The 16,446-nt window shown below is 46.2% G+C and overlaps 1 protein-coding gene and 1 long non-coding RNA gene across 3 annotated transcripts in view; both read left to right on the forward strand.

Moving 5' to 3' along the window:
* LOC113459776 (uncharacterized) overlaps positions 1-5,132 on the forward strand; it is a 33,204-nt gene extending 28,072 nt beyond the window's left edge. The window contains exon 8 of the long non-coding RNA XR_012577914.1: positions 1,794-5,132. This is a non-coding gene — a long non-coding RNA (uncharacterized LOC113459776). The remainder of the gene's footprint in view (positions 1-1,793) is intronic.
* A 4,041-nt stretch (positions 5,133-9,173) lies between these two features.
* The window catches only part of PTGFRN (prostaglandin F2 receptor inhibitor), a 66,740-nt gene continuing 59,467 nt past the window's right edge, over positions 9,174-16,446 (forward strand). Inside the window, exon 1 of one of the 2 annotated variants that reach the window (XM_074532139.1) lies at positions 9,174-9,805. In XM_074532139.1, the coding sequence (XP_074388240.1) occupies positions 9,739-9,805 (67 nt within the window). In that variant the 5' untranslated portion in view covers positions 9,174-9,738. The remainder of the gene's footprint in view (positions 9,806-16,446) is intronic. The other variant, XM_074532133.1, reaches the window with a different exon arrangement.

Genomic DNA, 16,446 nt, shown 5'->3' on the forward strand with positions numbered 1-16,446 from the left:
TAACTCACAGGGGCACCACCTTCTTTTAGCTGGCAGCAGAAGCATCACAACACTCGATAAACAAGCCCAAATTTGTATGCCAGAGTATGACTCCAGAGTTGGCTTGGCATTTTATTAGCACTTCAGAAGGCTATTGCCATGGATTTGCCAGTCTCTGGATTCATGAAATTTGCTGGGAGTTCCTGTCTGAGACAGGAGAGCACCTGAAAACTAGTGCTATGTCAAAGCAACTTTGTGGGGAGTGCCCATCACCTGCTAAACATGGCTGGCTTTCAAACGTTCTGGAGAATAAACAGTGTTGATTTTAATCTAGAAAGGGATGCTTTATGGAGGCTTAGTGCCTGAATGCCTTGCAGTCTTGTTTGATTGGTGCTGAGATGTAAGCAGAGGCAAGGTGAAATCTCAGAAGCGATATTCACATGCAAACCTTGTAATACACAGTGTTCTCAGGGCAGGGTGGGGAAATGTAAATTCCAAGTACGTGTAAATGAAAAACAAACAAACATGAGAATGGGGAAAGGAGATTTAAAATTTAGAAGTGGACTCCTCTGTCCAAGGATTTTGCCTGTGCTGCTCTTCCTGGCCCATTGCTCTAGGTAGCAGGAGCAAGGCTTCTAGCTGCCAGTCGACCATTTTCTTTTTGATAATTATTCACATTGCTGTAGAAACGGAAATTATCTCTATTTTCTCACTTCCCAATTGAAAACTGTAATTGCAGCTGCTCCCTCCTCCTTGTTTGGAAGTTTTGCATGCAGAGAGTCATCAGCCAGGCTTGCCTTAAATCAAATCTTCCCATGCAGCCTGGGTTATAATCTAGTGAGCACAGCAGCTGCCTATTCGCAGCAAGGAGAAAAGCAGCACATTTCTCCAGCCACTGGCTAGGAAATTCTTGCTAAAAGAAAAGGGCTATGCCTTGTCTGGTTCCTTTATGGAAATGTAAAGGAGTCAGCTTCCTGAGGGCTTTCACAGATATTGCTAATCATCTTAAATTGAAACAGGACTTCCAAAACCAGCATGTAAATCCCCATAACACACCTTCAATTTCTGTCTCCAAGGCTACCCAGCTGTCCTGATCCTCCGTGACAAGCTCTGGAAATGCAGTGATGCTTCCTTTTGCACTACTCCTTCCCTGCTCCTCAATCCCCCCTGCTCTGAAGTCATCTTGCTTGCATGAAACACCACTCCACAGCATGGTGTTGGGTGAGGAGCGGGCCTCAAAGCCCATGGGGAGTCTGAGTGGCAGGGAATGGACAGGCTCTCATCCCTTCCACCAACAGAGAAATGCCATTTCCCTCAGGGATACAAGGAAATAGCCAGAGCCCCCGTGCAGCCTTGCCCAGCTTTGCTCACTCGTCTGTGCAAAGCTGGAGTGGAGGTCTCCTTAAAACAATGCTAATAGAATTTATTCATGCTGTTTTTATCAACCCTTCTTATTCTGCTATAAGACATGCAGTTCATGAACAACAACCACTGCTCCCCAGTCACAGAACTGTATTTTGAGGGACACAGTATGTGTAGCCTCATTGAACATTTTCCAGTGACTTTATATGCACACACTGTGCTCTCACAGAGAGCCAAAATGTGCCCTCCTCTGAAGTCCCTTGGGTCTAAATTAGTGAGACTTTCGTATATCGTGATTTGAATCTGAATGTGTTTCCTTGCTCGCAGTCCCTGCGGTCACAGAGTAGGCAAGGGGACTTGGTGCTGTGGTTTACCTTGTGACTTCTGGGGCTTTTGGGATGTCCTGAGGAACCACATGATCAGCAGACACATTCCCTCTTCTGCCAACACAGGAGCAGCCTCTAACAGTGCCCATCTCCCAGCATGCAAGATTTGCCGAGGCACAGGTGATGGAGCGTCCCGGCAGAGAGCAGGAGCCCTCAGCTGGAGGTCTGGGGTCAGATGCAGCTTCTCTGAGTTACTTCTCTGACCATTATCCAAGACTCACAGAAGATGTGCTGGATGAGCTGATGAGCCTTTTGTACTGCAGATCTCCTCAGAACGCTGCAGGGTCAACAGCATAGTGCCAAACTAGAATCAATGAGGCCTTACGCAGACACTCAAGAATAACAAGTCAACCAGTGGATTTGCAGGCAGACTGTAACAGCTTGTTATCTGATGTCCCCTGGGCACAAACACTGAGACATCTGCAGTTTTTGACCTTTTTTTTGTCTCTGCTGGCTCAATAGCTAGTTAGCTGGTCATTCAATGTGAAAACTAAACAGAGGAAAGGAGAGCAAATTGCAATAGGCAGGAGATGCTGGACAGTTAGGATGCCAAAAGGACTGGAAATATGTAAGTACAGAGGTTGCTTTGCTCTGCTTTATTATTTGTGCATTAAGCTCTCTGAGATGGTTTTTGGAACTCTCTTAAAAGCAGGGTTTTCAATATGCCAGTTGTCACCGAACTTTTATGTTGGTTTTATTTTGCATATATTTTGCATCTCTATTCTCTTTGCTTGGCACTGCAAGTTAGAAATTAACCTGAAAAACACACGTTGAGACTTCACTGACTTTCCCAGACTTTTTTTTTTTGTCTAAGAACACAAAGTTCTCTTCATAGCATCTCCTCTAGTCCCATCAAGGGGAGGGAAGATCCCCAGAAGACTGACTTCTGGATCATCCTTTGTACTGAGATCTCAGTTCCTTGGAATGCAGTGACTGCACTAGCTTATATGCACGGGGGTGTGGAGCCTCCTTCCTGTTTCTAGGCTTTGTTAATAAAGAGTGTGCCCACATTCTCAGACAGGGCCCTAATCACCAGCCTTAGCCTAATCTCTTAATTAATTCCTGTTAATGTAAATGGACTCGAAAAGATTCTTTTAGCCATAGTGTTCAAGAAATTAGAAGTCCTTTTTTGAAGAGACAGTGTGTTTCTTCTTTCATGGTCTGGTATAATGACAGCACTGTCATGCTGTATGAGAAGGATTTTCCACATCCTATGGTGCTCACTTCTCATCCCTGGATTATGGATTATTTTAAATCAACTCAGGATAATAGGTGACAGCTCAGTGTATATTATGTGCAGCATTTCAGTCTAGCATAGGCAGAGACCTCCTGGCCTCTTGTTTCCATAATTTCTGTGCCTCACAATGGCCTAAAGTCAAGGTTGGGTTACACACCTTGTGCAATAGAAGGCAACAATATGTGAAGTCCTGGGACCTGCCAAAGAAATACTCTGCTCCTGCTTCTGATTTAATCTGATTTATTCTCATCACATGGATGTCCTGCAATCAAGGTCAGAAAACGATTTGAGCCTGTTTCTGATGTGGCAAGACAGCAGTCCCACAGGTAAAAAAAAACAAGGAAGAGCTAAGTTCAGATTGACCTTACTGAAAAAAAAGCAAGCTCCCAAAATGGAGTGTAACTGGTCAGTATCATGAAGTGAGTCTGGAGCAGGGTAAGAATTGTGGAATTGTACCTGCCCACGTTATAAACAGAGACTCCCCTCTCTCGTGACTTCAATTTTGCCTAGGAGAATTCATATAAAAACAAATAAATGCCAAGAGAAATGTTTCTATTGTTTTCCTTCTCTGTACCTAATGAAATCTGTTCCTTTAAAACAGAGCAATATCCTCCCCTATGATTTTTTGCAGTCACATCGCAGAAAGAGAGAAAACCTGAAAGCAAAATTGACTCCTTTTGATTTTTCCTAGTTCAAGAGAGGAGACATGCCAGTGGGAAGGAGAATAAAAATCACACTGAGTAAATCTGGATTTTAAACTGCCTCTAATGATCAACAGCAATTATACAAATATTTATTTCTGGTTTTATAGTTTATTTGTGTTAAGGCCGACAGCAGATTTTAATTTGATATTCAGACTTCCTTATTAAAAAAATTGCATCTTTTAGATTGGTTATTTAATTATTTACTTCTGTAGGAATTCAGAGTGCAAGTTGTTGGGGGGATAATTTTGTCATGTACTGCTTTAGAATGTATTTTGTGCTCCCTAATTCTTTGGTTGCTTAGGTACTACAGATCAAATCCTGTCTGCACTCAAGCTGACAAGAAAATGTCCAGTAGTTTGAATAGGGTGTTGATTTTATCCTTGCTGTTCCTGCCCTAGTGGGAACTGCCATAACATCTAACAGCAGATCTTTAACATCTCTCCAGTGCTTTGAAGTGCAGCCCCTCATATTTCATTCACCATCTCAACCAAGAAGCAACAGAGGGATTGCAGCCCTGCTGCTGGAAGTGTAAGAGGGAGGCAGGAGGTAGGAGGATGTGTCATTTACTGCTTAGCAGGTTGGATAACCTTTTTGCATGTGGTTTGCTCATGTGGTGACAGAGACATGATGTGCAACCCACAGCCACAGGCAGCTTTTTGCAACCTGCCTGTTTTGCAGCCGTGATGGCTCTAACCTGTGAGACCATCAGGCATCTGGAGAGATGCTGGTGAATCTGTACATATGCATGGAAATATCACGACACATGGGGGTTTTCCTGGTGTGTTTGGTGCTCAAATGTGCCAACAAATTTCAACACATAGCATGTTTATGAGTGCTTAAGTAGTCAGGAACCCAAGCTCAGGCAGTCAGATTTGAAAAATCTAGTCAGTCTTAGAAAGATGTGCTCTGTTGAAAGGAATCTAGCCTAAAGATGTTCATGAAGCTTCAGTTTATGTTGTAAAGAAACCTGTAGCGTGTGGTGTGCTTTCCACTTTTCCTGGATTTCATTATGCCTTCCTGCCTCACAGAACAGCTGTAACATTAAACCCATTGAAATTTGTAAAGTGCTTAGAAATCCACTGAAGGGAGGCTGTAGAGGAGTAAAAGGTACTCAATTTTCATTGCTGTTCTATCAAGCAAGAGAGTTTCCAGAGTGTCTTAATAATAAATAAGAATAAATAACTGCAAACTGTAGAATCTGTTCTATGCTCATTAATAGGTACTTTTGGATCTGTGGTTGAGGAGAATCTCTTTTAATGAGAAGGTGAGTATAGATTTGAAGATTTGAATTCTGATTTCAATATCTTCTCCACCATCATGGCTTGAAGCATTGGGGTGTGCTTTAGTAGCGTGTGAACATTATCCAGGTCTACCGGAATTTGAATAATTGTGGCAGATTGTTTGACCATTTTCTCCTGTCAGATTTCAACTAGATTTTCAAATAAATCATTCACCAATATTTTTTCCTCATGGTTTGGTTAGCTTAAGAGCCAGCTGAACAATATTCATCAAATAAATTACTCACTTTTTCCTCATCAATCTGCAAATAATTTATTCACAAATACTTTTACATGAGGCAGCCAGCTCTAGCCAGGACAAATCAAGGTAATTTCCTACGCTTTTGATCACATGCCAGTAGGACTTTATCTTGGACAGCTCAATAGAGACAGGTTTTAATGCATAATACATAAATGGCTAAGCTGAGTTTTTCACAGTTCTTTGTGAGCTCTCTACTATTGCCCATATTTCTGTTCAGCTGCTAAAGGGGAATGGCAGGGGGGGCATGTATTTTCCATCCAGGTATGCTCAGAAACATTTCACAGAACTGAGCGTGGGGCTCACGTCAGCCACGGCCGTGATGGGGCAGCCCGCTGCCTGGAACACGCACTCTGTTCACTGGAGCAAGGCGAAATTTAACAAGAGTTGAGAAGAGGAAATGAAGACAAGTACTGTGCCTGCTTGGAGACACAAAGGGAACCTAGGGGCGGAATGAAATCTAGCAACGTGGAATTTTGCCGGCATGCTGGGGATGAAATCCCTAGCTCTTGAGAAAAAGGTCCTTAAATGAGATAGCACATCCCTGCACAGATGTCTCCGGGACAACGTTTGTGCTGTGGCTTCCTCTCCCCAGGCTCCTCATGCAAACAGCTTGGAAGCCACTGAGAGCCCTCTTCCTGCCTTGGAGGCTGCCGTGCTGCTGACGGGGCAGTGGAGCACGGCCTTACCTGTCTGTCTGCCCATGCCTCTCGTTTGTTGTGGAGAGCTCCTGGCCACCACACGCCAGGCAATGGCACCAAAAGATTTCTCCCCTGGTTAAGGTTTGCAGGCTGCAGTCTGCACTGCATGAGAGGAGCACTTTTGCATCTCTGCCCCTAAGCAGAGTGCTGGGTCCTCATCAGGCCAGGTCCTTCTGCTGTTGATCAGCCCTTCTAAATGTCCTTTATTCTTGCACTCTGTATTGGATGTGGGCCTCATACAGAGACATTTCACTCTGTCCTCTGCTGCTCAGGCAACAAGGTGGGCAGAACAAAAGTTGTTTATCCATGTTTGCCAAGAGAGAAACTGCAAAGGCTAGCAAGTGTATGTTGGGGGAGTGGTGCAAGCAGGGAGTGGTTGCGTGTGGGCTTCTTTAGGATCAGGGTGTGTTCACGTTTCATGAACCTGTGCATGCATAATAGTGTGTTTAATATAACACTCCAATCTTGATCCTTCCCCGAAATTCTGCTGGCTAACCTAGTTACCCCAAATGAGAGGCACTTTCAGCCATACATTATGCAGAAATGTAGGTATGAAGAAACGTAAGCAAGCATTTTTACAGCATCATCAATAAGTAAGTACACACTATCTACTCAAATCAACAGCATGCTAAACACTGAAAGTCAAATGGGATGCCTTCCTGAGAAACAAACAACTGACCATGTATTTACTCTGCAGCTCATGAATAAACATTGGAAATGCACAAAAACAGAGGAAGATATTTGTCTCAACTTGGAGAAAGCTTCTGGCTCAGACTGGCTCTCATAGCTGAACGATACAAAATGGAATTGGCAAGGGGGAAAAATGACATAATCACATACATGTAACAATCCATTGAAAGTAGGACACACAAAAAGGAGAAGAAAACAGGCTTTGAAGGAGAAGGTAGACTAACACAGCGGTCAGCTTCAGACCTGCTCTTTCTGGCACCTGTGCTGGCAATTTACCAGCCTTGGAGAAACGGCTCTCAAATTGAATGAGAATCTCAGACACCTGCTTAAATTGTCACAATGTTACAGAATGTATTTTAACACGCCCTGCTGCAAGGCCATGTGCTGAGCAGGGAAGCGCATAGTGATGAATGGCAGGATAAAGATGCTTTCAGGAAAAACACAGATGCAGAAAGAGATTTGGGGACTCAACATGGGTAATGAACTCCTCAAGCTTTTTGTACAGCACAGGAAATGGTCTACTTCCATTTTTAGTTATGAGAGAAGGGGGAAAACAATGACTGAGAAATTACTCTTAATCTGTGCACGGCATGTGTGTATAGACCACAATGACATTGTACCCACGCTGGGTGCCTGCAAGTCAAAAAAACACTTAGAAACACTGGAGTCCAAAAAAATCTGCAGTGACCAAAACGAAATCTTACAATGTGAGGCTTCAAAGGAAACAATCTATTCAGTTAAACAAGAAGTGATAGAAGCACCATGTATAGTTACTTAACCATGAAAATGGGATGGGTGTGCAGTTTTGTAGGCAAAGGCATAACAAGTTCTGATGTCTCAAAGTTGAAGTTAGACAAATTCAACCTTGAAAGAAGCAATTTCCTAGCAGCAAGGATAATTAAACACTGGAATAAATTAGTAGGTGGAAGAAGCAGTTGCCATTACTTGGAGTCTTTAAGACGTGTTGTCTTTCTAACTCACTTTGATCCAGCTGCTGAGGAAAAAAATCTCTGGCTTTTGTATATGGGTCAGATTAATGGGTTATAGTGGCCCTTCTGTCTGGAAGTCTGACTATATGTGGGGGAAAAGTGGTTCTTACGGAAGTAAAAGAGGTGGGAGCAGCGGGGTTGTTGAGGTGCTTGTTGAGAACACAACCCAGGGCTCAGGACAGCAGTGTTTCAGGACTAAAGCTGGATGAAGGATCAGGAGTTTAACCTGTGTGGTGGAAGCTGACTGGTAAAGGTGAGACATCTAACCTGCTTTCTGAATTTAATGTAAGGGACACGTCTTTGTTTATGGAAGTGACATCCTCCAGTGAAGAAAAAGTGTGTTTAGATGCTGGCTAAAGGAGCAGAGCAGAATGACTGGAAACAGGCAGCAAGAACAAGCAGAGATATGAGGGCATTTTGAACATATCTGAAGACAGCCTTGTTTTATTCATACAACTTTTTCTCAGTCACGTTTGTGGATTCAGCCTCATTTGCTGTCTGGGAGCTGGGAAAACTTCAGTTGTGCACAGGACCAAGTGTCCTCCAGACAACTTGTGGCTGAAGCTCTGCAAAGATGTCAATCTATGCCTTGCAGGAGCTCAGGTAGCTGTGGCTGGAGGGTGAAAGTTCTCCTCATCAGTTTCAGGAGGGTCTCATTTCATTCCTATTAGGCAACACCCTCTTTCCTGTAAAGCATAACAGAAGGAGTAACAAAGTCCAGCCTAAAATCCAGTCTTGATAATCATGCTCAGTCAAGAACACAGCACACACTTCCTGAACCTCGCCCAAGCCAAGTCATGCTCGAGAGCAAGGTGCACTGCAGACTCTGGAATAAAACCTAACCCAGCCATTTTGTGCAGGAGCAGCTGTCCCAAACCATGCATGGGCTCCAGAGATTCCCCACAGGAAAATGTATAACACAGATCCCTCTCTACCACGGAGCCTGGACAACAGACAGCAAGACGTGCCCAAGGAGAGCACAGATTTCCCAGAGAATATGGCAAGGGGACTGAAAGAGCAGATAACTGTCCGAGCTACTAGAGAGCCGCCCAGTGCCTCCGCTCTTTGTTTTTACAAACAAACAGGAAATTAAATCCCCAAGCAAACAAAAATCTCTGAGCAGGCTGGGAAGGACGGTGGTGGAGTTAGTGGCATGAATGCCATGCTGCAGCAGCCCCTTATTGACTAAACTGGGATCTCAGGCAGGGGAAAAGAAACTGAGTCTCAAAAAAAGGGTAATAATGCTGCTTGGGGGACTGTATGGCACCAGTGGGTGAGGGAGTGGTGGCCTTGTCCATGAAGTGCTTGGGGTAAGGACACACTTGAGTGTCTGTGCTCTCCAGCTCCTAACCCAGGCCGTGAGCAGGATGGAATCGCCGGAGCACGGGCAGGCCAGTGCTGCCCGTGGAAGGGTAGGGCACAAGATGGGCACACTCGGCATTGGTTTTCGAGGTCACACATGCATGGAATGGGGTAGCCCAGCAGGCAGCCCCGGCTGGGGCAGGGATGGGCACAGGGCCGGCAGTGACCCCACACGTGTGCGGCGGCTCCGTGCGCTGGATGTGAGCACCGGGGGCACAGCCGAGCGCCGGCCGCGGACACGGGGGGACCCCACCCGCGAGGCGGGGCCGGACGGGCTCCGCAGCCCGAGGAACGAGCGGCCAAACAGCGCCCCGGCCCCACGCTGCCCCAGGGCCGCTCTCGGCCGGGCCAGCCCGCCCTCCCCGCACCGGCGCTTTCCCAAGCCACGTGTGCGCGGCGGCGGCGGCGGCGGCCCCGGGAGGAAAGAAGGGAGGGAGGCGGCGAGGGCAGCGCCGTTCTCCGCTGGGCCCTTCTCGGCGAGGCGCTCCCCCGGAGCCCGCGGCCCCGCTCCCCGCCCTCCCTCTCCCGCCCGAGGGGAAGGGGCCGGGCCGGGCCGGACCCCGCGCCGCCCCCGCTACCTGCGGGCGGGGGCGGGCGCTGGGAAAGTTTGTCTCTGTGGTTGGCTGCGCCGCGCGGCGCGGCCGGTCGGGGCGGGCGGGCGGCTCCGTGCGCTCGCAGGGCAGCGAGCGGCCGGCCGAGGAGCGCTGCCGCCGCCGGTGCCCCCGGGCCAGCCCAGCCTGCGCGCCCGCGGTCCCGCTCGCCCAGGGAGAGGCGCCGCGCAGCCCTGCCAGCATGGGGCACCGCGGGGAGAGGGCGTCCTGCCTGCCTCTCCTCCTCCTCCTCGTCCTGCTGCTGCTCGGTGAGCCGGGGGTGCGCGGCCGGGGGCGGCGGGGAGGGCGGCCGGGGGTGCTCGGGCACCTTGCCCTCAGGTAGCGCGGCGGGGCCGGGAGGGAGCCGCCCGCGGAGCCCGGCCGGGCGCTGCCCTCGGCGGGGCCGGGCTGTGCCGCCTGCCCGCCGGGCTGTGCCGGCCCCTGGAGCGGGCGGAATCGGCCGGCCCGGATCCCCCGGGCCCCGCTGCTCCCTCGGGGGATCGCTGCCGGGCATTTCCCCGAAACTTTAGGGGGCCTCCCGGAGCGGGGTGCTGCCCGGGGGCTCCTCTAGGCGCCGGGGTCCCGGGGCGCCGCGGAACGTGGCCGTGGGGCCGTAGTTGCCCATAAAGGAGCCGGTGCGGGGCTGTGTTGGCGGTGAGGTGGGAGCGCTCCGAGACCTCACCTGGCGGAGGTGAACCGCTGGCTGAGTGGGGACCCTCCTTGTGCTCTTGCACCCTGCTCGGGCTCTCCGGCACACGGGGTGCGGGGGAAGCAGCGCTTCCCTGAGCCCTCCTGCCGGGCTCCCCGGGTTTGCTGCGTCTGCCGGGAAGTTCTCCCGCTAGGAGATAGCGTGTAATTGTGTAGGTGATGGTTTACGCTGTGTTCAGGTAATTGTGTAGCTGTCGTTAGCGTGACATGTGGCATTGTTCCTTCCTGGTGTCAGTGCCAGCCAGGCAGCGTGCAGGAATAAAGACAAGCAAGCTCGACACAAAAGGGTGGGTGGTGGGTTGTCGTGGGATTTTTTTTTCTTTTTTTTTTTTCTTTATTCCCTTGTTTTCCCCCCAACATTGTACTTGTAGTGATGTTGCTAACCCTGTTACAGAAGTAGCAGTGAATGTAGAAGTAGAGAACTAGAATGTTATTCGGGTTAGATAGTGTTTGAGTGGCTTTGTGTCGGCTCTGGGCAGCCAGAAAAGACATCAGGTACAGGTGAGCTAGCATATCCCACAGGTGAGCAAGCATGTCCCACAGGTTACTCTACGTAGTTCATGATTCAGAACACTTGATTAATTAATTGCAGGTAGTGAGTGGGAGCCTTTTCCAGATTTCAGGTGGAAGGAGTAACTAAACAGTGCCCCAGCCCCACACTGCCAACGCTCTCCTTTAAACAAAACTCTATCCACTGACTTAGTATGTGCTTGTACTTTTGACTTTGCTGCGACTTTTTTTTTTTTTCCTTAAGTCTGCCAGAGCACTTTCCTCGTTGTTTGGATGTTGAATCTTTCATAGCCAGGTCTGCAGAGCTGAGAGTTGAAGTTGGAAAGTCAGTTTCCTAAACCTGGTCTTGTCCCAGTCTTTTTCCTGAGGCTGCTTGCAGGCTGTTGGGGCAGAGGGTGTTCTGTCTGCAAGATCCTACCAGACAAAAGTGTCCACTGTGCTTTCTCTTACTTGCAGCTGACGTTAGTCATCTCGTTTATCTTTACAATATAGGCGTGCTGCCAGCTGGGGAAACAGTCATGAGCTGGAGAGCTCACCTTCAGTATTTTTGTTTCGAAACAGAAAGGGAATAAGATTTTTCAAGAGGATGGTTTAATAGGACAAGCGGAAAATCAAGACTCTCAGATGCTCAAGGTCATGCAGCAAAAAGTAAAAACTATCAAGGATGACACAGAACAGGAAAGTTGTTTCCTTCTTAAATCAAGATGAAATAATCTGAAGAACTTAAAGTGTGCATGCGGAGATATGTGGCCATTGTTCATGATCTGGTTTGTCTAGATGTTCTGAGTTGTCTCTTGGGGATTTCTTTTTGGTAAATGGAATGGTGCTTTTAAAACTGAAAGTGTTTTTGTGTGCAAAAAATCTCTGAACTGTAGTCTTATTTGTAGTGTGTGTTGTAGAGTGCCTATCTTTTGATACCATTACTTGGTCACTTCTATGAAATATTCTAAAGGTTAAGAAGTTTGGAAAGTAGTCATTTTCACACTCTGGATGGGAGAAGTACACTTCTGTGAACCATTCCTGGCAGCTCTTTAATGGAGAGATGGGTTGGAGCTTTTGCTGCAAATATTGAGGAATTCTTGTGTGAAGGAGGTGGAGGGAAGGAGCTGAAGCATACACAAGTTTATCCCTTGTGAGTACTTAGACTTGACTATTTTCTTCAGATATTTACAAAATAATCCAGCAAAAGGATGCAAATGGCTGAAGTATTTGGCTGTGACAAATGAGAGAGGGTGATTAAAACATTCTTTTTGATCCAGTACAGTTATAATCTGTTTGCTAAGGAGATTGTGGGATCCTGATACTAAGGCTTCATCTAGTTTCTCTTTTCTTCCTTCCTCTGGTGTGGTTAGATCCTGAGAAAGGAGGGCACTGTGAGAGCGTTTTGCTCTCTCTGTTTCATGTGTGATTTCACTCTGCAGCCAATCTACCCAATCAACCTGTGAAATGCTCTGGAAACCAAAACATCTCTCCTAGGACAAGACGGCCAAAAAACAAAACAAGCATCTGATTGTTACCAGGGCTCAGACAGTAAACAATAAGCATTCCACCTCCTGGATTTTTTTCCTGGTTCTTGTTTGAGGTCCAAGGTAATAATTTTAGTGGATCTGAAAAAAAAAGGTTTTCATTTAAATGCTGTGGGGCATGAGGAGAGCATGTACTCAGTGGATCCTGGGGGAAAACCGCTGATAATGGGTTTCCCAGAGATGGCCTTTTTCTTACTCACCTTTTAGACCTGGGTGGCACTCGCTGTCTGCTATGATGAAAGTCAGTTCCAGCATGCCAGAACCCCAGGAGCTGTGTTTTGATGGATGGAGTTGTTTCCTGCATCTCGTGTCTGAAATTATTTTTTGTTTCTTTTCCTCAGAAGCTACAACAATTAGTCATTTGAATCAAGGTTTAATTCAAACTCTGCAATAGAAGGCTTGTGGTAATTAGTGTAAGTTATTGTGATCATGCACTTCAAGGAAAAGCGCGCTTTAATCTTTTCCTGCGTTTGCAGCTGAAGTGGGAGCATTAGAGAAAGGGAGAGCCTCGAGGTTTAAGCAGGGAGGCAATGGAAGGATGATTGCCTGCGGAGTGTTGGAGGTGGGTTGGAGTGGAATCTGCTGCCTGCTCACCTGCAGGTGTGCCCAGGGCTGGCCCTGGTGGCTTTTGCCTGCCTGTTCTTGGGAGGAGGCAGGCTCAAATCCTCGCTGGTGCTCTGAGAAGGCTTATAGCTACTCCTGCCTATCTCCTGTGACTTAGGAGGTGGCCAAAAAGGCTTCCAAGAGGGAATTGCAGACTGCTAATGCACTAGAAGCTTGTAGTGAGCGTTGGAACTGGGTTGGTGAGGCACTGAAGGAAGGGCAGGTGGTGCTGCTGAGGAGGAAGCTCTGTCCCTGTGGCTTTGTCATGCTGATGTATTTTCTTGGTGTGTAGGCTGTGGGGACATGTGGGAATCGAGGGGTGAGCGGTGGAGTGAGTGTTTGTTCCTTCACGTCCTGTGTTCCTTAGGGTTGGCAGATGATGGCTGAGTCACCTTCTCTGGCTCTCTTGCATCTTTGTAGGTGCCTGTCTGGGGCTGCTTTTTAGGGAGTCCAGGTGCTTTTTCTGAAATTCTTTGACCTTGTTCCCCAGGTTTCGTGATGGCTGCATTTCAGCGCAGCAACAGCTTGCTCTCTTTAGGTAGCCTCTGTTGTGTTTGGCTCTAATCCCCGAACTGAGGTGTAAACCTGCCTGAACAAGATTTGAAGTAAGCAGTAGGGGTCATTTAAAAATGCAGCCACATGCTTGATTAGAGGGGAATGTGCTTCAGAAATAATATATATCCATCCCCGTCTAGTTATATAAACAAACATTCAGGGACGTTTGAGATTTCAGCTTTCACATCTAATGTATTCATGGGTTGATTTGTTTCTGTGTGGTTGTTTCTTCTTGTTGTGGGTTGGGGTTTTTTTCCCATTTCCATAATCCTTGTCAAACACTAACCTGCAAAACAGAAATGTATGGTTTTTTTTAGAAGGGAAATGGGTACATATCTGAATAAGGTATTTTTAGAAAGTGAGCCTTTCAGTTGTCTGGTTTTAGATGCCTTTCAGTGATATATTTTATGGTGTGTGAAGCTTTGTGTTTTAGAGGGAAGGGAAAGGGGACACATTGTCTGAAAATGTGAATTCTTTCACATTATGTACAGAAGTTGATTGAAAGTTAAGTTGGAAAGAACTTGAGGAAGACAAGGAGCTAGGTCAAAGTAGTGGTTATGTCAATGTCTATAAAACTCTCTAGTACTGTCAAAAGAAAGAGATGGAGTATAGAGTCAGTCTGTATATTGGAATGCAAATAAAAATATCTGTTTAATACCTTTTTTTTGACTTTTATTGGAGATGTTACCAGGCTCTCGTATTTGTTCTGCTTTCTCAGATCTGTGATAGTAAGTGATAAAGTCTTATAGACTTTAAAGTTTTATAGAGACCTGTGAGGTGAAATTGTCTAGGCATGTTTCCATTTCTGTCGAGGAATAATACGCAGTTTCCAGCATGACCCCAGTTCCTAACCTGCACAAGGTACCTCAAAACTGGATGGAACAAGGCAGGGAGAGACTGTGTCTTAAGCAGGTTTGAAGTTGTTAGAATTTCCTGTTCTAGAGAAGAAATGAGCTTACAGAGAGATAGTAGCTTCTCAATGGTCCTCAATCTTTCCTTTTTTTTTGGTCAGTTGATTCTCTAGAAAGCCTCAAATTTTAGCTGTCTTTCAAGACTCAAATATCTATGGAGAAGAGACTTTAAAAATAATCAGAAACTTTTAATACACCTTGTGTCTTGCAAAGGCCAAAGGTGTAAAATTAGTTTCAGACCAAACTGCTTTTGGATAAATTGACAGGTACCTGCTGTGCCAGAAGTCTTCAATAATGCCTTTCCAAATTATCAGCAAATATAAAATAGGATAAGAAGCAAGCTGGCTTATTCATCTACATGTAAGATGTCATAATTGTAAAGCATAATTGATATCTTCTTATGAAGTCTGAGACAGAAAAAAATGGGTTTTTTTGGTTTTGATTTTTTTCCCCATTCCTTCCAGAGCTGGAAGTGGTTTCAAAGCTGGGTTTCCAGTGAAAACTGTAATCATCTTTGGCATTCTGACCAAGTTTAAAGTGAGTTAGGTGGAAGGTAGAACTGGTGTTGCTGAATGCCTTTGTTGAGTCTTGAAAAACTTACAAAGCAATGTGGTAAACGCTTGTAGATTTGGGTCCATGTTACTCCCATGGGGACTGCTTGAAACTGGCGCTGGAGTGTTGCACTTGGTGCTGCTGTTCATTGCCCTGGAGGAGGCAAGCTGGGGGGAAAGAGGGGCTGAAGAAGCAGCCTGGGGAACAGTAAATCTTGTGTGCAGCAGAGGCAAAATACTGCTGCAGAAATATGAAGAATTGCTGAAGCAAGCTGAAGTATTTGACTAGTGATAATCTCCACGGCCAGATGGAATTTGCATGGATGCTCTAAAGGAGCTGAACTGTTAGCTGAGCTATGGGAAGAAGAGGTAAGAAAGACAGAGAATCTTGGACAGGATTTCCTTTAAAAAAGAATCTGAGGGTGGTTTTTAGAATTAATTGACTTGTGAACTTCAGGAATGAGAACTAATTAAAGACTGGAGCTCCCAGGCAATCTGTCACAGCTGCCAATAAGCAGGGCTGGCAGCAATGCCTGTAGTATATCTGCTTGTTACTGTTTGTTATGAGTGCCATCTCTTAAATTGTTTATTATTCTGCAGGACTTCAGGCAGTCATGCTGAAATTTTCTGGATATCTACCACAGGTTGACTTCCCCCCCCAGGAAACATTGCTCCCCTTGCTCTCTCTTTCTTTAAAATGCTCCAGTATTTCCAATAGTTACACTTGGGAAGGCAGCAGGGTGAATTTTTTTTCCTTTTTGATTCTTGCAGGTTCTAGCTATTTCTTCCTTGTCATTCTTGAATCAATAATAATCTCAGCTGCCAAGTTTGGAAGTTCTAGCACAGCCCTGCTGTGGTTTAGAACAAGAACTGGAAATTTGGCTGGAGTGTTAACTCTGCATCAAGAATGTGGCTTTTGCTGTTCTTAGGAAAATGTCCAAATTTGGCCACATTATAGACTTGGAAAAGCATCAGTTTGTAAAAGCTTAATAGGGAATTAGTCTCAGGTCCCTAGAGAAAGCATTCTGTCATTGCTTGTAAGGTGTCAAAGGATTACAACTGCAATTGGGGGTGGAGAAATGGAGCCCTCCTTTTTATTCCAGTTTCAGACTTCTGTAAATGTGTGTGAAGGCCTTTCCCCCTGTTCCCCTGCCCCCCACTTCTGTTCTTTTTTCTCTGCTTTTGCCAAATTGGCCAATGCTGGATTGATGTACTGCTCTGTGTGGCTCGCTGATCAGAGCTGCTGTGAGAGTGCTGCTTGTAGCACACAAAGTGTATATATATATCATCTTTCTTACGTGTAGCTTGGAAAAAAAAATCAATGTAAACTTTGTGTTGCTTTTAACTTTTGTTCCCTGGCTTCAGTTCTCCTCTCAGGCTTTTTTCCCAGATATCCATCACCATTCTTTACTTCGCACTGGCTGTAAAACAACTCCTGCTGCTGTAGCTGCTCTTATTCCACTCTTTCTGTGTAACAGGCTTGATTAGTCTGGGCTTGCCTTTCTTAAAGATGTGGTTTAGCTGTGCTTGCTTTGTGACTGCAATT

This window comes from Zonotrichia albicollis, chromosome 2, assembly GCF_047830755.1.
Source record: "Zonotrichia albicollis isolate bZonAlb1 chromosome 2, bZonAlb1.hap1, whole genome shotgun sequence".
Lineage (NCBI taxonomy): Eukaryota > Metazoa > Chordata > Aves > Passeriformes > Passerellidae > Zonotrichia > Zonotrichia albicollis.